The following is a 22,391-nucleotide window of genomic DNA, read 5'->3' as shown; positions in this document are numbered from 1 at the left end:
CCAAATTACTTTTTAGTGAAGGGTTAGTTTGACAGCCTTTACTATTCATTTAATCTTTTAGAAGGAACACTGTTCAAGAGAAAACTGGCAATAGGGCCAAGGAAGGAACTAAAATTTGGTTCACAAAATAATCCAGAAGTATCCATTCTATGGCAGATGTTGGAGGGGTGGTGGAAAATAGGCAGCTGACCCAGGGAACATTGTAGACCTCATGGAGCTTATACTCTAGTGGGAAAGGCAGACATGTTACAAATACCAAAAATGGATCATTACAAGTTATGAAAATAGCTCTGTGGGAATGAACAAAGATTCTAAGAAAGAATAACAAAGACAGCTTTCTTTAGATGAACATTTAGGGAACCTACTCTGTGGAGGTAATATTTAGGCTGTCAAGTGAAGGATAAGAAGGAACAAATAAGTCAAAGAGTTTGTGACATGACACCTAAGCCAGATCCCATAAGAGAAAAATTGACAAATTTGACAGCATAAGAAATTTCTACTTTTTTATAAAAACAAAATCCTAGACAAAGTTAAAAGAGAAACCAAAGACTAGGGGGACAAGTTTTAAAATATAAGACGAATAAGGATTTTTTTTTTTTTTTGTATTGGCATGTGGGAAAACAGGTATTCTCATTCACCATAGGTACAGGTGCAAGGTGATGTTGACTTTTAGAGATCAGTTTTCCAAATATATGGGAACCTTTTGATTCTAGTTCTGAGAAGATATCCTAAGGAATAATTGGCAAATGCATAAAAATTTTATACAAGGATGTTTGTAGTGTTCTAAAATATGAAGCACACTAAACATCCATCTGTAGGGGATTGAGTGAAGAAATTAGGTTACCTCTGTGCAATGGAGCTACGAGCTGCTTTGCAGCCATTAAGAAGGATATCTACATTATATAATTACACAGAAAGATGTCTGGAAAATATTAAGTGGAAAGCAATTTATGGAGCAGTATGCATAGTACATACCTTATTGTACCTTATCCATAATTATAAACATGCATTTGTAAAAGAGCTACATTATATTCATATTGTAAATGCATTTGTATGTTTAAAGAGGAGTCTATAATGATATACTTCAGGCTTTTTAACACTGGATATGAAATTGTGAGAGATTTACATTTTTCAACTTTATGGATTTCTGTTTAAATTTCAGTATTTGTTTCCAGATGTATTACTTTTGTAGAAAAAAGAAAAGCGATTTTCATTTTGAGAAAAAAATAATAACATTTGAAAGGAGCTAAGAAAGTTCTGTTTAGTCCTTTGCAAATACTCCCACACTAGTTCAAGTCTCCAGTTTCTTAGTAAACCCAAAAGGGCAGGCTGATTAAATGAGAAGGATATAGCAATAGCAGGCAGTTATCTGTTTGCTCACATTCAGTAGCAATGTTATTTGTTGGTGTATCATTTGTCTCTTCCTGGTCGAATTCAAGCCTCATGAGAGCAGGGACTAAGTTTTGTTCCCGGCCTTATCTAGAACAGTGCCTGGCTCAGAGCAGGTGCCCCATAGTATCGAATGACTATGTGAAAAAGTAAAAGGACTCCAGCCTACGTCTCTTGCTGAGAGCCCTAAGAAGCCAAGTTTCTTCTCTGCTCTTGATTTCCTTTTTTCTTTGTTCTTATTTCTTAGTGATCATTGTGCTGCTCTCCCCTACCAGCTCCCATGAGATTCTCACCCACCGTGTTTCTTCATCTTCCTGACCCCATCACTGCTGGGAAGCACCCTGTGCTTCTCTTTCTCCTGGCACCTAAAGGAAGCCTGGCTCCTAGGTGACCGCAGATGCCCACTTGAGCTTACATTTGCTTGCTCACCTGATTGCCTGACCTTTAGAACTCACTCTACAACCCTAATTAATATTCTAGCCTTTTCATTTCCTCTTAGGAGAAAAGATGTTACTGTGGTTCCTCCATTTTATTGTCCCTCCTTCCCTCAATGTCATTTCGGTTAGTTTCATCAACTACTACTCTTCTGGGAATTCCACTTTCCTGCCAGTATAATTGTATAGGTAGTCCTGTCTGTTGGTGTTAACTCCAATTGCGTAAAGTGGTTGTTACTGCTACTGCTGGTGTAGTGGTGATGCTTTATGTGACTGCTGCAATTCTAGTTGGCCACATGGTCACCTTCTACCCCCTACCACTAGCCATACTTTCCCAAGCCTGCGTTCCTATTTCTTCTACCTTTTCCCGTCCCTTAATGAGAAGGGAAGTGCTTGGACTGTCTTTGGAGTTGGGAGGAGTGAAGTCCTGGGTTCCATTTGAAGTGACTGAGGGTCACCCATCTACCTTCCCATAGTACCTCTGTCTCTTTGGGGAGGCAGCACCAGCAGCCCCTCTGAAATGCCAGCAGCCTGTTTTCAAGTATTAGTCAGTCATAGAAGCTATGGATGATATATTATGACTCTACTGTGTATTTTTATTGCATATAGGTTACACTGTGGTTAAATCATATCCTAGGCAGGGAAAAAGTGTTTTAGGTCCAAGATAACTGATCCATTATTAAGCTTTCTTACCTTGATCCCTTCCAAAGTTAGGAATTTTGTATTTGGGTAGTGATATATTTTAAGTCAAATACTTACTGGTTGACAAGTGAAAGGTACACAAAGAAAAATAATTTTTTCTTAATTTTCAAAAGGACAAACTGAGGGGTACCTGGATGGTGCAGTTGGTTAAGCATCTGACTCTTGGTTTCTGCTCAGGTCATGATCTCAGGGTCGTGAGATTGAGCCCTCCGCCAGGCTCTGCACTCAGCAGGGAGTTTGCTTAGGACTCTCTCTCCCTCTCCCTTTGTCCCTCTCCCCACCATGCTCGCTTGCTCTCTCTCTCTAATAAATAAATCAATCTTAAAAAAAAAAAAGGACAAACTGAGTCATCTTTACCACATTGGTTTTAGTCATTCATTCATTCATTCATTCATTCATTGGCCTGTTTAATGTGGCTGCTCAAGGCCTGGGCAGAGTGGCGAGTGCCCTGGAATTGGGCAGGTAGGCAGGGTGGGTAGTTTGAAGGCCCACACCTGACTACAGGAGAGGATGCAGAGTGGTGCGGGTTGGCCCGGGCATGGGAAGGAGAGAGTACCAGAAGGGTGGCCCATGCAGGCAGACCCACCAGCGGGACCTGTAGGCCAGCCCTTGAAAAGATATCTAAGCCAGGTGCTGAGTGCTCAGGTCAGAGCCTAGCCCAGGGAGGCAGGGTTGGGGCTAGTTGGGGGCTCCAAGAGCCTAGGGACTGGCATCTCTAGGGGCCTTGTCGAACTGGAACTCAAAGCGTGACTGCCAGTTGAACTCAAGCAGCTCCTGGAGGCGGACGTGGAGGTGGTCATGGAGGTGGTCATTCTTCTTCAGGTGATCCAGACAGGAGTTGATCTGGCCCAACGTGGAGTTAATGGCAGCATATTCTGCCTCCCCAAAGCTGTCATCCTCGCCTTCTGCACCCACCTCCACCATCATGCCCAGGTTCCCTTGGGGCGCGACATTGCTGGCTCAGGGCACCTCAAGGGCCATGTAACAAGGGAACACAACAATAGTCGCACTGAGAGCTGGTGCCCCCACTTTGGTTTTAAAAAAACAGTATAAGCTTCCGAGAGTATAAATAAATGTGTACCTATATTTTCTCACTTTTGAAGTTATTAAGGCTTTTTCAACATTATCAAGAGAAGGTCTTTAAGTCAGTTCAAATCAAAATGTATTTTATTAATGATGGAATATGATTTATCCTTGATTACCAGCTATTTAAGTTTAGATTTGACTTTATAAGACAGTTACAAATTGTAGAGTTAATGTGTTTATTCATTAGTGAATAAAGTGCATATACAGAACCAAATGTATTCATTCCATAGATAGATAGTGAGCATCTATTACATGCTAGGCATCATTTTAGGCAGTGAGTGTGGGGAAAAGAAGGGAGAGGGGAAGTAGAAAGGGCAGTGGAAAACCCATTTGCTTAGAGACCGCAAAATATATGTGCATTTGCCCTCTGCCTTAGCAATGTAACTTCTAGAGATATACTCAAAATTGTCTGGTGAAATAAGTAATTTATCATAATTTACAGGGCTGTTTGTAATAGCACTAGTAAATATGGCATATGGGAAGGCTAGAAACAGCCCAAATGTCTGTTAATAAGCCGTAACATGCCACTCAATGGAGGCTGTCTGCTCAGCACACTCTCTGTAGCTGGGAAGCAAGTCTTGCCTTGAAGTGGGAACTGATCAGAGTATCTCCATATCCGTATCTACCATGGGCAAGTTCAGGTTTTGTTCTAAGGACCCATTGAAGTGTTGTTAGCAGGAAGGGGTAAGAAAGGTCAGTGGTTGCTCTGGACACTGAATCCTAGAGGACCAAAGGGACCTATTAGGAGACTGTGATCTAGGCAAGAAATGCTTTTGGCAAGGGAGGTGAAGAGAACCACACGGCTCAAGATACACTTTGGAGGAAGAACTGGTAAGATTTAGTGCTAAGTGGAGGTAGGAGGGAAGGTGAGTATGGGAATAGTTTTACTAAATGTGTACAACTGTGTAAGGGAGGCTCCTTCAGCTGCTGCTGGCTGAAGTGGGCTCCTTCCCAGCATGAGGACATCCCAGTAGCCCCTCGCTCTCACCAGAACCTGCGTACTGGTGTGCATTTGGTATGTCAGGGAGGCTACTTTGAAAGTATGGTAGTTCACTTTCATGGCTGCCAACCAGTTAGCTGGATGCCCCTCTAGATACATGTGCACAGTGTGGCGTCACCTTGGAGCTTGTCTGTGTCTTAGCACATGAAGAAAGGGAACAGGATGAGGCCCAATTGAAGTAAAGCAAAGCAAAGCTGCCAGAAGTGCAGGCCACACCGGAGTCAGGCAGCACTGTACTGAGGCCTGTGGTATGCGGAGCTCTGTGTGGGGCTTGCTGAGAACTGTGCAGGGCAGTAATGAGTAGTGGAAAGAATGTGGTGGAAGCAGACGCTTCTGTCTCAAGTCTAGGCTTATTGTGTGACCCTGAGCTAGTCCTCTGAGCTTCCCTGGTCTTGGATGTATTTAATTTAAAATGTCCAGTAGACATCCAAGCGAAGACATCAGTTAGATAGTTGGATAGGATATCATTCTGGAGCTTGGAAGGCAAGCCTAAAAGCATAAATCTGAGCGTTTTCAGCATGTGTAGACAGTATTTAAACTCATAAGATTGGAAACGATTATTGAGGCAGAGAGTATAGAAAAAGGGGCAGGCCTCGAAGTGAATCCTGAAGCACTTCAGTATTTGGAGATTTGGCTGAGAAGAAGGAGCTAACAGTTTGATTTACAGACATCTCAAGTTCAGTGTGTCTAAAAGAGAATTCCTCTTCTTCCCTGTTTCCTCCCATGGTTAATGGCATTACTTGTCATCCGTCATCATCAGAGACTTGGGGATCGTCCTGGTCTGGTTCATCTCCACATCCTTGGTGACCCAAAACTTTTCTCATTTTGAATATAATAACAATTTGTCTTTTCCCCTCCATCTCACTACCTGTCTCGGTTCCTGCCCTAATGACGTCTCACTTCTATTTCTGCAGTAGCATCCTATCTGATTTCTCTATTCCAGTCTCGCCTCCCTCCGATCTAATTTTTACAGTTGCTAGAGTCATTTTTTTAAAAAATGTGGTATAAACACATAAGTCTCCTGCTGTGTTTGCCAGATTTTGCAAATAAAAATACAGGGCACCTAGTTAAATTTAAATTTCAAACCAACAATGAATAATTATAAGGGTAAGTATATACCATGCGATGTATAAGAACTATGTATACAAAATAATTATTTGTTTTTTGTTTGAAATTCAAATTAACTGAGCATTCTCCTCTTTTATCTGGAAATCCTACTCTTGCTTCACAGTCAAAATATTTCACCATGGCTTTCGGATAAAAGCTAAATGTCCTAATATCGCATTGAAAGAGTCAGCATGTTCTCACCCCTGCCATATGACCTGCTTCCACTGTTCAGAATTTGAGGTGCTGCTTTATTCTTCCGAACCTGTGAGCATGTACTCACCTCTTCCCAGCATGCCTCCTCTGTTCTCAGTTCTCTGGTTCATTCCTGTTGTTAAGACTCAGACCTCACCCCCTCTGGGAAGTCGTATCTCACCCCCTCCTTCCCAGTCTGTGGATAATAATAGGAACACCAGCTTTTCTTTTTCAGTCTCAAAACGTTCTTTGCTTAATATGATTGTGGAATTTATCATATTGTAATTTCATTAATTTTTTTAACCCATCTCTCTTCCTTAGATTGTGAGTTCCTTGAGTTTGGGCTAAAGATTGTGTCTTCTCACTCCATGTCCTTGGCACATAGTGAGCTCTCAATATCTAAATGAACCAATGAATGAGCGAATGAGAAAGTAAGAAAGAACCCGTAAGCATTAGCCACAAAACTGACCATTGGTGTTTACCCAGCTCTTCCCTACCTTGACTCCTAGGTGAGCCTCCTTTGTTTGTTTTCATCTTGGCCCCCAAGGAAGCTCCTTAAGACCCAAAGCCAGGTTTTGTTCTCTGTATCCCCAGGCTCTTGAATTGTAGGCATGCATATATATTATTCAATGAAAGAAAGAATGAAAAATGCATGAATGAATATCTTGCAGGGCTACAGGTTTATTGTCCCTTGCATCGAAGGAGAGTACCTGCATTAGGTCCTGGGGAAGGTAACCTGCATTCATGGCTATGACATGTTTGATTCTCCTCCCAGCTCCTTTCCTTCCCTCCCTCAATCTAGGAGAGAAGAACTGTATTCTCCCTACAGCAGCTGGCATATAACAGTTCAGTAAGTGTTAGCAGTCCTTCACAGATGGAGCCTCCTTTTTCCTCCAGGGCTCCAGCCTCTGCCCTTTCTTTCCCACTCTAGAAACCCAGGCCTGACAAGCCATGGGGACCTGATATCGTTCTCTCCCAGGGATAACGGGCTTCCCCACTTCTCACACAGGGGAGCAAGGTTTTCTTTGTCTCCCACCAGGGCAGTGCAATTAAATAGGAGTAAAGTTAAGTGAGTCTAATAATTTTTTTTATTAATGTTTAACTGCTATATTTCTTTTTCAATTAAGTAATTGTATCTTTAAGCTCAAAGGTCTTTTTTTCATATAGATGGAAGTTCATTTATTTTATTAAAAGAAATACCACCTGCAAAACTATTAATGACTTGAGCTCTGTGATTAGTTCCTTTTCATAACATTTTGAGATGTAATAATTAATCTGGCTCAAGTTCAAAGACAGAAAACTCAATGCCAGAAATTCCTAGCCAGCAAGGAATGTAAACAAATCTTAACAATTGTCCCCTTAAATAACAAAAATCATTGAGATCAACTTCTTGCAATTAGAAATGTTTTTTAAAAATTCAGGAGAGAAGTTCAAGAAAGCATGTCAAAACAACAAAACTCAGTCTGCATTTTCATGAGTGTAATTGATCAAAGTCTGTTTGCAATAGATTTGAATGTGAATAAATTAAATGTGACATTGATTTGGCAGAGGCACACTAGTGATTGGCAAGAACACATAGCAAGAGCAGCTTCTGCTGCAGGAGAACTTGCTTGCTTGTTGTCTCATTCTAATAGATTTCTTAGCAACCTGGTGCTGTCATACTAACCTAAGCATTGTCATTTATTTACCCATTTGGTTTCTGATCCCATCCAGCCAAGATTCAGTTCATTTTTTATTACTAATCTGGCAGGCATTTGCTTGGGTCTGGTACAGAGTACCTTTTGGTGACCTATGTACCTCCCTGCTTTTTTTTTTTTTTCCTCTCTTTCATATATTGAAAAAAAGGTGATCTAATAAATTTTTATTTCATCCTGGCAGTTCAACTTGTAGAACTAGAAAATGTAGTTTAGATCAACAATTTGGCAATATTCTCAAGCTTAGGCATTGCTATCATATTTATTAGGCCTGAATTATTTCGTGGTATATTATAAAAATGACACTTGACTTGGAATATTTTGAAATAGTTGTACACCAAATTCCCATTATAATTATGTTGATTGTGGGGTGGGAGGAAGTGGCATATTCTAAAAGGCTACTTCCTGGATGAGACCACTGTATAGTAACCAAATGTGTATGGTTTGGGGACCTGAAACATACTTACTGCCAAATTTTCACTTAAAATGTATTTACTAAATCTTTTGTATTCTTCAAAATGTTTTTTCTTAAATTGACAAAAGGCAGGGTGCTTATACTTTAAAATTTTTAATATTCATTAAAATAAAAATTATTCATAGTATAAATTATGGAAAGAAATTAGTGGAGCTGTCAAAGTCTAATGTATTTATATTATATATAGCACATGTGTGGCAAGAGGTGAAAAAACATATGAATTGGGGAGATGTACTTATTAATTTAAATATTTTAGAAAGTTCATCTCTTTCCAAGACCAGAACTTTCATTGTATCTTTATCATATGTGCACTTTGAAAAACATATACCTAGATCCAGTAGTTATTAAAGTTATATTTACATGACACTTTTGCCACAAATATATTGCTAACTTATAATTCAAATTAAATTTCAAATTATAATTTCAAATTTCAAATTAAGATTTCAATTTCTTTTTTTTTCATACGTAGTAGAACTTGATCATTATGAAATGACCATGGTTTTAATCCCACAGAAGACTTGAAATAAAAAATCTAGTGACATGGCCAATTTTATCATTACACATAAGTCTGACTCCTACGTCTTTGCTTGCTCTTGAATGTAATAAACTTTCTAACAATAAAGAACTGTTTAATTTACTTTAAACTGTATTTAGATTTTATCTTGAGACGTGTTTTGTACTTAAGTTTGAACGTAGTTATATATGGTATACTTGGAATTCACAAGTAGCTGAAACCAAATGGAGACCATTTATAAATACTAAACTCCAGAGAAGCATGGAGCCAGAACATCAAAGAAGCATTGGGTTATGATATGCATATGTGTATTGTGCCTGCCTTTTTTCTTAGCTGGATTTATAGCACTTTTAAAACAAACATTATAATTCCCTAATAAAGGACTTACCGTTTGCTCTGTTCCATTTCCAGATCCATCTATATGAAAATTATCAAATGATTTTGAAATCTGTTGTTATGGAATTTTATATTTGACATGCTTATCACACCATCAGCATGGTATATATTTATAGAGAGAGTATTACTGAAACACTCCTTGATTGAAGAATTCTGAGTTGAAATAGGGTTAGGGGATTAGGATCTTGAATTATATCATGAAATAATTATTTGCTTTTATTTATACATATGGCACATACAAAGAAATTTAAAAATACTAGTGACATTTTATGTATCTTAAATTATTAATAATGGCTAATTTGTAATTTGTATTTGCCTTCCCTTGTTTACTAGATATATGAGTAAAAACAGATAATATTCTTAAGATGTTTAGATCTGTATCCAAATATTCAATTCCATTTAATAGTATAGACTCAGAATTGTCCATTCCCACACCTCTGGTCCAAGTGTGGCCCTAGGGATGCAGAATGATGTGGATACCTGAAAAACCTTGGGTAACCTTTTTGACTCACTTAGATATTTCTCAGCCCTTCTCTCCCCAGTACTTGAGTAATCTGAACTTTCTTGCAGCTCTCTTCATCAGTGAGCACTTGCAGTCAGCTCTCTCCCTTCTCTGAGATACTACAGTAGAGTTCCAAGGTTCAAGTTTGTGTTGCTTCAGTTTCCATAATTTCTCCCAAGGCATCATTACAGAGATGTCTAGTCCTATCCTGCCATTTGTTTTACCTCTTGTTTATAGTTCTAATATTCAGTTCTGTTACCTAACACCTCCCACAGGCATAACTATATATTAGAGCTGATTTCTACACAATCTTGAAAAATTCATGTGTACTGGAATTTGCATAGGGGACTGTATGATTGAAGTGGGATTATATCATGGCTAAGGTTTATGAATGAGCTGTAAGTCAGCATCAGTAGATTCTACTTTTAAGCTTTTAGTCTGTATCTTATTATTTTTAAAAAATTCAGTCTTTTTTCATTACCACACTTAGCAATTTGCAACACTGAGTACAGTACTACAGCTACCAAAAGGGCTCTTAGGCAGAGCTTAGGCAAGAAGTGGCACTGGAAGGGACTTGAGCTATACCTTTTGGGGCTGAGTTCTCATCATTGAATTAATAAATTGTACACAATAAATAACCATTAACTTGACTGTGCTAAAAACAGGGGTGAGCTTTTTAAAGACATCCAGAGCTTTCCCTTTAAAAAAAAAAAAAGTCTTCAGTGTAATCCCTCACGAACAATGGTAATGTATAATATGACATGGAAAAATACATAAATTCAAACATTTAATACATCGTACTTTTTACAACTAAATTTGTCTCTTTTCCCAGTATCAAGGCTCCATAAAAAAGTCTAAACTAATTTGCTCCAACTGAACACCCTGCTGCCTGTCGAAATGAAGATTGTCACAGAATAATCATTCATTAACAGTATATTTAGGGAAAGTTCTGAAATAACAGATTTTGCTATAGCTCATGCTTTCTCTGTTTTGAGTATGGTTTCTTTCTCTTCTTCCTGGAACTTAGTTAAAAATGATATCCTTCAATACTTCACTCCTGGGGACTCTTAGATGTGACCTTCTCAGAATGGGGTTGACCTCATGCATGACTTTCTGACTGTCAGCTCCACTGGGGTCAGCCTCAGATGGAGAAGGGCCATTGTTGACATTACTGCTTCAAATCCCAGGCCAGGAAAGCCAGGACAATGGCGTAGGACATGGAAGGCTTGGTGGGCTGAGGCTCTTTGTTGGGTGGGAGGAGAGAGGGAGTGAGGCATCCTCTTCCTCCTGCCTAGTGCTATTAATTTGAGGGCTACATATGATCACAACAGTCCCATTGCCTTCAGGCTATACTTCTCATCAAAGATAACTGATATCTTTTCAAGCCTTAAGAAGGCCTTTTGGTGGGGGTGCAATCATGATAAGCCTCAAAATCCAAAGCAGTTTCCAAGGACAGTATGATGATACTCCTGATGTGCTCAAGGAATGTCCAGTGGGTGACTTAAAGTTCCAGGGCATCAAGCATGTAGCAGAGTGTCCACAAATCTAGCATTTTTCTGTGCAGTGAGGTCCTCCATTCTGGCCATTTCTGTCGCTGTTCATTCTGTTACGTAGATTCAAGTTTTCATCTTGTTCCTTCAGCCTGAAGTACTTTCTTTAATGTTTCTTATGGTAGGGGTTTGTGATAAATTCAGGCTTTGTTTGCCTGAAAATGTTATTATGCCTTCATTTTTGAAGGATATTTTCACTTCATATAGGATTTTATATATTTTAATATATTTTATATATTAAGTTAGCTGTTTTTCTTATCTTTCAGCACATTAAAGCCAGTCCATTGTCTTATACCTTGCATTCTTTCTGATGAGAACTCAGTAATATTCATTTTTGTCTCTTCTGTAAATAAATCTTTTTTCTGTAGCTGATTTTAAGATGTTCTCTTTATCACTAGCCTTTAGCAATTTGATTTTATGTACTTTGGTTTTGTATTTCTCCTGCTTGGAGGATTTTTTTTTTTTTTTTTGCTTTTGTTTTTGTTTTTTTTTTTTTTAGTTTCTTTCTTTCTTTCTTTCTTTCTTTTTTTAAGATTTTATTTATTTATTTGAGAGAGAGAGTGAGAGAGAGCTTGAGAGGGGAGAGGGCCAAAGGGAGAAGCAGACTCCTTGCTGAGCCAGGAGCCTGCTAATGGGACTTGATCCTGAACTGAAGGTAGTCGCTTAACCAACTGAGCCACCCAGGCGCCCCCGTTTTTTAGTTTCTTAGATATGTAAATTTATGTTTGTCTATTTGGAATATTTTTATCCATTATTTCCTCCCCTTCCTGTCTCCTCTCTGTGACTCCACTTACATGTTAGACTGCTTGATATTGTCCCACAGCTTACTGAGGCTCTAGAATAGCTTTTAAGCTTTTTTTTTTTTCTCTCTTACATCAGTTTGGGTGGTTTCCATTGCCTTGTTTTCAGATTCATTGTTCTTTTCTTCTGCAGTGTCTAATTGCTGTTAGGCAAATCCATTATATTTTTCACTTCATATATTGTATTTTTCACCTCTATAAGTTCCATTTGGTTCTTTTTAGATTCTATTTTTCTCTTTATGTTCATTTTTCTTTTATGTCTTTGAACATATTTATAGTAGTTGTGATAAAGTCCTTGTGTTTATCACATTATTATGAAATAATTTCATCATTTCTATCATGTTTGGGTCTGTTTCTGTTGACTGGGTTTGGATCACACTTTCCCTCTTCACTTCTTGATTGGATGATGAACATTGAAATAGTATATTGCTTACAGTCTTGGTTTTGATGTCCTGCTTTTGAAAATGTTGAGTTTTGTTCAGAGGACATGAAATTACATGTTAATCAGTCCAAATTTTGGAGGCTTATTTTTAAGTTTTGTTAGGGTGGATCTAGCAGTGGTATCCAGGAGGAGTTTCTAGTCACATTTAGCTACTAAACACTTGAAATATGTCTAGTGCAGTGGAGGAACTGAAGTTTTAATTTATTGTAATTAATTTAAAACGTGTGGCTAGTGGCTACTGCATTGGACAATGCATGTCTAGAGTTACCTCTACTCTCATGCCAGTTTATCCTTACTCCTGAAGAGTGATCTTTCTCAAGTCTTTATACTGAATACACTGTGTTCAGTGAGGCATCTCTGGCTGATTAGAACTTGAATGTCTTATATTCTCATGCATGCTCCAGCAGTTCAGTTTACAGCTGCTTAGCAGCTATTCCTGGCCCTGTAGCAACTCACCGTACCCTCATACAACTTAATACTCAGCTTAACACTCAAGTGGTCCCCTATGCAGATTTCTAGAACTTTCTTTCTGTGTATTCTGGTATTCTGCCCCACAAATTCTGGCTTCCTCGGCCTCTGTAACCAACGTCTCTATCTCTTTAGCACAACTTCTGCTTGGATTCACCCACCCTATGCAGCAGCCCATAATATGTCTCCAGGCAGAAAGCTGAAGCAATTCAGGGCTTATCTCATTTGTTTCCCTTCTCTCAGGAATCACGGTACTGCACTACCTGTTGTTTAATATCCGAAAAGTTTAGTACTTTTTATCCAGCTTTCTCACTGTTTTTGGCAGAAAGGCTAATGTGGTACCTGTTACTCCATCTTGTTCTCAAGCCAGTAGATTATGTTTTACTAACACCTCTGTCCGCAATCAAGTGGTGATGATTGCTGCCTTTGTCAAGGGCTGTGGCACATTTAAACATTGAAGATTTTTCAGTTCAACAAAATCACAAACTTTGTCTATTTATTCTTCCTAAGAATAGCCATTAATATGGGGATTCTGTTATTTACGTTTTCACAACAAATAGTGATTCAATGTTTGTCACAAAATTGTGAGTTGAAATTTTAATTACTTAAACAGTGTAAATATTGAAGAAAGTTTATTTCTACTCTGAAGTAAAAAAGAGGGATGGATATAAATTCGATATGTTTATTTTTTAATGAAATGGAATAAATAATCCACCTGTTTATCCACTATCTAAAGTCCACTATTTAAAGATTCACCTGTACCCTCTTCTATTGTCTTATCACGGCCCGGCAGCCAGTTCTTCCCCAGTCATTACAACAGCACATTGAAGAAGACAGCATTGTTAGCTCCATTTTACACGAGGAAACTGAGACACAGAGAGTGCAGCGACACTGACAGGGTACGGAGCTAGGGCGTGCCCAAACTGGGATTTGTATGCAGGTTGTCCTGCTTCAGAGCCCATGGTCTGAACCACAAACTTTCAGAAGACCTAACAATGTGAATGGTACACATATAAGTATTTGGGGTGTAAATATTTATACATACACAGTCACTTTATTCCCATTTTCAGATAAAGAAACTGAGACTGAAAAACACTTAGGTGACCTTCTGGTGTCGCAGCTAGTAAGAGGTAGTTTGGCATGGAAATTGTCTGTTTTAGTCAAAGACCTATGTAGATGGTCATCACAGTGCTATTTTTTTTTTAAATGAAAATGTGTAATATTGGAAATAACAGTAGTGGTATTCATTAAGTAAACTGTGGTACGATGCCAAGTCATGCATTGTTTTATGTTGAGGAATATTGTCAGGGAAAAAAAGCAGCATCTAAAAGGGTATTTGTTTTAAACATAAACATTTATATGAAGACCCACTTGCTTGCTCTTGGTTTATCTCCACGCGTTGACACAAACATACAGTTATTATTGATGAACATACTGAGACTTAGGGTGGTGGTGTTCAAAGGAAATGTAAGGAAAAACTCTTATTTTATGGTAATTCCTACTGTAAAATAGGCTTTGTTACAAAATGATTTAAGTCCACAGATTCCTATTTTTTCCCACCTAACTACTTTCATTTTATCTATTCCAAATATTTACAAAACTAGATTTCCTTTCATACATGATTTATGTTCTGTTTAATTTTCCTGGAGGCCGTTAGGAGGGGTCTGGTGACAATTAGTTTTAAAAAAAAAGACAAAAAGGAAATTCTTTTCTAGGAAAAATTATAATCTCCGTGTTTCTCAACTCTGAAATTTTTAATCTATTTTCATATGTTAAAATAATTAACATATTCACATTGGGTTTTTTATTTGCCTAAATGGCTATTGTAAGAAAGAAACTGATTTGGCAGAGTGATGGTGACTAAAGAGAAATTACGTGAAGACAGAACAAAAGAAGAAACAGCTCTCTGCCCTCAGTTGTCTTTGATGCAGAAGCTAGAGGTTTACACCAGCTGCAAGACTGCAACAGTAGAGCAGAGGTAAATAAAGCAGGCGTGGCAGCTTCAGGCCATGTGAGGTGACTGATCCTCTCACACCAAAACCAAACAGGCTGCAGACCCACCTCTCCGCAGCGGTTTGCCACCTGTGGTGGGTTACTAGCTGAAGTTCAGCCCTGTCCCATAGCTTTCATTCTGCTCAAGATCTTCCATGAAGACACAGCAGGTCATAGAAGGTATTGAAGAATATGGAGATATGAAAAAGTATTTTTTCCGAAGTCCACTATTTCCAGTATCATATTGACAGAGATTTCCTTTGTGATACATGGTCACTTCACCTGAGAATTCTACAGGGTGCATGAAAGCCTCACCACAATCACCTTCCTCACTCTTAAGAGCTGCCCCTAAAATCAGTTACTGTTATTAAATTATTCATGGGGAATTGGTGTGTTGTAGAAATTACATGAATATTTATAAATATTCTTTCCAAAACATGTTTGCTTTGAGGAAGTTTCATTAGATGGGCCCTTTGTGCCTAAAACTAATTCTATGATACTATACCCCCCAAAAAAACTTTTTTAAGTAGAAACCATTATTTCAAATGTGATTTTAATTATCAGTGCTTACCTTCTTAAAGGACTATTATGACTTGAAATTCACTTTAGAAACAGAAAGGTGGCATCATACATTTAGATACCCAGATGTTGCTTTTAAGAATCATTTTTAAAATGTTTAAATTAAAACACGTAACTTGGAAGAACTTTTTGTCAGTGTTGTCAGATACTAGTTACATTAACATTCAATTTTTTTCATATTATAAATGATATGTATGTTAAGGAAAAATTTAAAAATACAGGTAAGCAAAAAGAACATTTAGAAATACTACCCATTCAAAAGTAATTGTTAAGACAAGAGTAAGAAAGAATCAATAAAGATAAAAGATATAATGACTATATTTCATGTTTTTAAGATGCACATCTTTTCAAATCTTAACATCTCTGAAATGAGGATATGTGGAGTTTGCCCTTTTTTAGTAGTACATTTAACAGTGATGCTTCATTTTTAAAAAATATTTGACAGAGAGAGAGTGGGAGAGAAAGAGAGAGAGCGTGCACACAAGCAGGGGGAGCGGGAGAGGGAGAAGCAGGCTCCCTGCAGGGCAGGAAGGCCAATGCAATGCAGGCTTAATCCCAGGACCCTGAGATCATGACCTGAGCTGAAGGCAGACACTTAGCCGACTAAGCCACTCAGGTGCCCCTACAGTGATGCTTCTTAAATCTTAAATTCGATGTTTCCATTGTATTCAACGAAATACAGTAATTTGGGCTATAGATCCTTAGGGGTAGAATAGCAATTTTGAGGGACAGAACTATACTGCACAAATAGCTTGTACTGATTTAAGAAGCATTTCCAACAGCAGAGTGCCTCTCTGCCACTGGTGCTAGGGCATGCTGAACTGATTCCATCCCTGTCCTCCTCACCGCCACACCCACCACTCCAGAGGAGAAAGGGGCACAGATGGGATCTGGCGCTATAGGGGGTGGTAGCAGCATCCATGCTTTAATTCTCACAGAACATTAGACTGGTAGGAGCAGCTTTCTGAGGCCATCTCCCCTTCACTTCATCTCCAGTACAATCACTGATGATTAGCTTTGAACCAGAAAATAGCTGCGAATCTTAGGAAATCTTTTATAGAGTGACTTATGCTCTTGTGTAGTATTTGATGTCAAGTAGTTTGTTTTACTTCTTGGGTAATTGTAAATATTTTTATTTTGTGGTCCTTCACGTCTTATTACAGTATACGACAGCAGAGCTATTTAATTCAAATAACAATGGTATATTATCAGATAGCTTTTTTTTTTAAAGATTTTATTTATTTGAGAGAGTGAGCATAAGCAGGGAAGAGGGGCAGAGGGAGAAGGAGAAGCAGGCTCTCCCCTGAGCAGAGAGCCCAATGCGGGGTTCAGTCCCAGGACCCAGAGATCATGACCTAAGCTGAAGGCACATGCTTAACTGATTGAACCACCCAGGCATCCCACAGGACAGGTTTAAAAAAGCTATCTGAGGGGAGCCTGGGTGGCTTGGTCGGTTAAACATCTGCCTTCGGCTCAGGTCATGATCCCAGGGGCCTGGGATCAAGCCCCACCTCCAGTTCCCTGCTCAGTGGGAAACCTTGCTTCTCCCTCTCCCTCTGCCACTCCCGCTACTTGTGCTCTCTCCCTCTCTCTGTCAAATAAATAAAGAGGCACCCGGGTGGCTCAGTCGTTAAGGTCTGCCTTGGGCTCAGGGCGTGATCCCAGCGTTCTGGGATAGAGCCCCACATTGGGCTCCTCCCCTGAGAGCCTGCTTCTTCCTCTCGCACTCCCCCTGCTTGTGTTCCCTCTCTTGCTGGCTGTCTCTCTTTCTGTCAAATAAATAAAATCTTAAAAAATAAATAAATAAATAAGATATTAATAAAAAATTTAAAAACTTGGCCTGTGCATTCTATATATTATTTAAATGCATAGCAAGTATCAGGTGTATGTATTTATTAGCTATTTTACTTTCATGAAATGTATAGTTTGGGTTTTCTTCTAACTAGAAATTTAATAATTTCTTCCATTTATATATACATGCAGGAAATACTAAAGAATGAAAAAAATAGAGAAGAAATTAAAATTAAAAATCAAGATCTTTATGAAAAAGAAAAACTCCTCAGCAAAGGGAGCAATGAAGAACTCTTGGCTTCACCAGTTCAAACTCAGGTCAAAGGGCATGCCTCTGCTCCATACTTTGGAAAGGAAGAACCCACCGTGGCTCCCACCAGCACTGGTAAAACCTTTCAGCCAGGATCCTGGATGCCACAAGGCGGCAAGAACCCCAACCAATGAATGCACTGTGGTAGTATTTCATTTGTACGTAACTTTTTTAACAATAAAAGAAGTAAAAAATTACTTTGTTATTTTCTGACTGTACAGTAAGTTCTCTGTTCCATTAAGCTTAAGAATTCCTTTTTAGTATGATAAGAAATTTGAGGCTATGAACTATAGAAACCTTTTTTTTTTTTTTTTTTTTTTTTTAAGATTTTTAAGTAATCTAGGGGTGCCTGGGTGGCTTAGTTGGTTAAGCATCTGCCTTTGGCTCAGGTCATGATTTCAGAGTCCCAGAATTGAGCCCCATGTCGGGCCTCTGCTAGGCGGGGAGTCAGCTTCTCCCTTTCCCTCTGCCCCTCCTTCTGCTCCTTCTCTTTTGCTCGCTCACTCTCTCTCAAATAAGTAAATAAAATCTTAAATTAAAAAAAATTAAGTAATCTCTACACCCAACGTGGGGCTCAAATTTACAACCCCAAGATCAAGAGTTGCATGCTCTACCAACTGAGCCAGCCAGGCACCCCAAAATCCAACTTCTTTTAGGTTTAACTCCTTCATTTGCTTTAGTCATCATTCTGTTTATAACTTTGCTTAGGCTTTCCCTCTTAGGATTGCTCCTTTGTGAAGTACCCCGTAGCTGTAAATGCTTAGTACATTTGGATCCTTATGATCATTTAGGAACCCCAGTGTGTATCATGATAGAAGGTAAGGGTAATTAGTGAGCTCTCCTAAAGTACTCAATAAAAAAAGAAAAAATGAGAAGACTACTATTTCTGGAGAGGCAGTCTGTAAGAGTCTAAAGGATTAATCAAAAACATGAACTTGGATAAAACATGTGGAGGCCAAGAAAATGTAGTTGATAAATGAAAAAAAACCATGAAGACCTGGAATTTGATGAGAGGAATTAGGACCAGTAGACATAGACAATCCATCACCAAAGTCTGAAAGGACAGTAAACACAGAAATGGTATAATAACTGGAGTTCCATAAGATTAAAAATTATTTTGGGAGGGGCACCTGGGTGGCTCAGTCAGTTAAGCGTCCAACTCCTGATTTTGGCTCAGATCATGATCTCAGTCAGGGTTGGGAAAGCAGAGCCTGCTTGGGATTCTCTCTCTCCCTGTCTCTCTGTCCCCTCTCCCACCCCCCCAAAAAAGAATGAAAAAAAATTACTTTGAGAAAATGAAAAATTAAAGAGAGTTCTCAGTGATTGCATTGACAGTGGGGATTCCAGTGGCTTGTATATTGAAGAAAAATATAGACGGGTGATGTTAAAACACTCATTATTATACAAAAGTATTTTTGAAGGGTCATAGTTTTCCTGAAGTGCACAACTAAGTTTTTGTTGCTAATATAGACTTCTCACAGTGTATGGCATTAATATAGGTGCTCAATAGTTACTGAATAAGTGATTCAAATTTTAATGCTCTATAGGAAATCCTTAGTTATGTGTTATAACAGTGAATTCCTAAAAACACATAGGTTAACAATTTTACTTGATAGAAGGTAAAAATTTTAATTGCTTAAGAAATAAATTACAGAGAAATACAACTTTATAAAATGTAATATTAAAACAAATAATCAGATGTAATTACCATAACATACTTATTGAATGACAGAAAAGCCCCTTGGTGAAAATACTACCATTCCAGCAACCTGTTAATATGAGGTTAACTATGCTATCATTATAAAGTAATATTACATTTTGCCGTAAAGGCGAAAAAGGAACTAGCCACCAGGCAGTATAAAGAGGTACAAATGACTGTAAATTAAGATGTTCTTGAGTCCTGGGTTATAAGAAAAACTGCAAATGTTCTAACATGATAGAATATTTCTACTTCCAAATTCCTATTAGCTTATTAGATGTATTCTATACATATCTTTTTATAAATGTTTGCCTTACAGTCTGTAAATATCTTAACATATGACAGAATTTACATTCATTTTTTTTATGTTTTCTTTTTAAAATACCTGTTTTATTAACTATAAAGAACAAACTGCTGATTACCAGAGGGGAAGTGGGTGGGAGGATGGGTGAAATAGGTGATGGGGATTAAGAAGGGCACTTTTTTTTTTTTTAAAGATTTTATTTATTTATTTGACAGAGATAGAGACAGCCAGCGAGAGAGGGAACACAAGCAGGGGGAGTGGGAGAGGAAGAAGCAGGCTCATAACGGAGGAGCCTGATGTGGGACTTGATCCCAGAACGCCAGGATCACGCCCTGAGCCGAAGGCAGGCGCTTAACCGCTGTGCCACCCAGGCGCCCCTAAGAAGGGCACTTGTGATGAGCACTGGGTGATGTATGGAAGTGCTCAATCACTAAAGTGTACACCTGAAACTAATGTTACCCTGTATGTTAACTAACTGGAATTTAAATAAAAACCTTAAAAAAAATACTAAATAGATGAGGCATAAAAAAATAAAGTAAAATAAATTAAAATACCTTTTTTACGTAAGCAGCAGAAGAAAATCTTAACCAAAAGTCCTTGTGGGAAAATACCTGAAGTAAGATTATGATACTGGCCCACCATTATTAGTAGAGCATGCACTTTAAAAAAAAAAAAAAGATTTCATTTTTAAATAATCTCTACATCCAATGTGGGGCTCAGACTTACAACCCCAAGATCAAGAGTCGCACACTCTACTGACTGAACTAGCCAGACACCCCCAGAGCATGCAGTTTTAAAGTGATTTCAAGTAGAAATGACATTTATAGTAATCCATTGCACTCCTTTCCTCAAGACTGACGTTTTTTGGATGACTGGTGGCACTGTTAGGTGGTATCAAAACAAAGTTAAATGTCCTACATAAAAATTGAACTATAACTTTGGCCTAATTCAAATTACCTTTCTAAGCAATCCTTTTTATATTTGGCTTTTATGCCCAGACAGACAGCAAAGCACAATTAAAGTATTAAATATTATTTTGTCCACCATATATCATATTTTAAATAGTTATATTGTGGACATTTACAGGTTTGTTTGTTTTAGTGACAATGTCTTAAATAAATAAATGAAAATGTCTTTATTTCTTCAAGACAGACTTCAGACCTATGCAAAATTTTTTTATTCCAAAAGGAAGAATGTTCATTTCAGAGTAAAGTGTCGTATATATCTTATGTACTTTCTCAGAGGTAAATTGTTATTGATTTCCCTCCCATGCCTGTGCTATAAATGCATGTAGCAGATTTCTGACTGCTCAAGCACAGAAAATGTGTTGGCTGTTGGGTTTAATCATACAAATCTAGCCTATTAGCTATGCCTTGGATATGTGAAGTTGAAAATCAACAAAAATGGAGGAAAAAAATTTTCCCATTATCTGATATTCTTTTCCATTTCTACTTGTACTAACTGATTTCTGGCTGTCACTTATTAATCAGCCTTGAATCAATACCATTATATTTTTTAATGCTATCTCATTAACCATTCTATTTAAAATGTAACCTGATCTCACCAAACAAAAAATAAAACACAAAAACAAAAATAAAATAAAATGTAACCTGAATTTATATAGAACAGGCTTTCTCAAACTGTGTGTGTGTTCCTTGGGGAAAAAAACAGAAGCGAGAAGAGTCTATAATAGTCAAATTAAGTTAAAAGACTCCAAGAAATCCACATAGGAATCAGTCTTAAGTTCTATTTTATATTTTCCAAACCTGTGGTATTTGAACATGGAATCTATTTTAATATGTTTGAGAAATATACACACATATATGTATGTATATACTTCAGATATGAAGTAAATCAGAGTGATGCTATAACCAATTGCAAACATAAAAACAATCATGAATAGGAATGAGACTTCCTCTAACCTAACACCAGATGAGGTGTAGTGCCCTCTGCCCCCTTCCTTTACATTCTGTATAAAAGAGAGAAGGAATGGGTCAGGAGCTGCTAATTATAATCTATCTCAACATTGGTTTTCCAGCTCACAGCATGGTAAGCTTACTTCGTTTGCTTACTATAATTTCAAGAAATAAAAGTAAAAAAATGCTATACTAAAAAGTGTATCTCATACAGTAATACCAGGCTAAAGTTTACCACATGCATAGTATGAATCAAATTCTGACACACAAACTTTTTTTTTCTTTTTGGATAAAATGTCTGTTATAGGCAACCTGTGTTTTTCCCAAAACGAGCCATAAAAAGGTAACTGATTATATTAGTTCTCAAAACTTCAGAAACAACATAAAAGGCAATTTTTAAAAAGTATTATAGCTAGTGTAAATGGGATTCTTTCATCAATAGTACTATTTGTTGCAGTGAGAAAAGATTGATTTTTTTGAAGAATCCCAACCCACACAATACTCTAATTTACATCCCCCCTCTTCCCCCACATACATATAGACATACACATTATAAAGCCTACTGATCTCACATATATAAAAAGGCTCCATAAGTGCTGGAAAAAGCTAAAGCTGAAGAAAGAACAAATGGCATTATGTCAAATACAAAACTGGCATGTGTTCAGACTTTAAAAGAAATTATAGAAAAACAGATTTCAGTTAAATAACTATCTTTATATTGTAACAGGAGAACACAGCTTTAGTAGATAACTGAAAATTATGGTGAATATATCTTTTGCTTCAATATTTGACTCTAAAATGTGGCCGTAAGCAAGGCTTATGTATATAAATTATTTTTATGAGCAGTTTGATTGGAGAAACCCAAACACATTTTACATTTACCTTAACCTCATTTTTCTTAAACTGCACTCTGCAGACCCAGGAGGGCCAACAGATCTATAGAAGATATGTTTTAATTTCAATGGTAATTTCAACTATTAAAAGTTCAGTGACAATAAAAAGATCACTAGATCTCCTAGCTCGCTTAAGTAACGGAACGGAACACTGAA

General features: G+C 37.8%; 1 protein-coding gene and 1 pseudogene across 1 annotated transcript in view; one reads left to right on the top strand and one right to left on the bottom strand.

The window, feature by feature from the left end:
- Positions 1–21,206, top strand: part of NDUFAF2 (NADH:ubiquinone oxidoreductase complex assembly factor 2) — a 151,471-nt gene extending 130,265 nt beyond the window's left edge. Inside the window, exon 4 of the mRNA XM_045794298.2 lies at positions 17,306–21,206. Within this exon, the coding sequence (XP_045650254.1) occupies positions 17,306–17,557 (252 nt within the window). The 3' untranslated portion in view covers positions 17,558–21,206. The remainder of the gene's footprint in view (positions 1–17,305) is intronic.
- Positions 1,157–9,010, bottom strand: LOC123790604 (bublin coiled-coil protein pseudogene; annotated as a pseudogene).
- Positions 21,207–22,391: the final 1,185 nt, after the last annotated feature.

The sequence above is a fragment of the Ursus americanus genome, chromosome 5 (assembly GCF_024610735.1).
Source record: "Ursus americanus isolate L20-20 chromosome 5, mUrsAme1.1.p, whole genome shotgun sequence".
Classification (NCBI taxonomy): domain Eukaryota; kingdom Metazoa; phylum Chordata; class Mammalia; order Carnivora; family Ursidae; genus Ursus; species Ursus americanus.
This window is presented reverse-complemented; position numbering and strand designations above follow the sequence as displayed.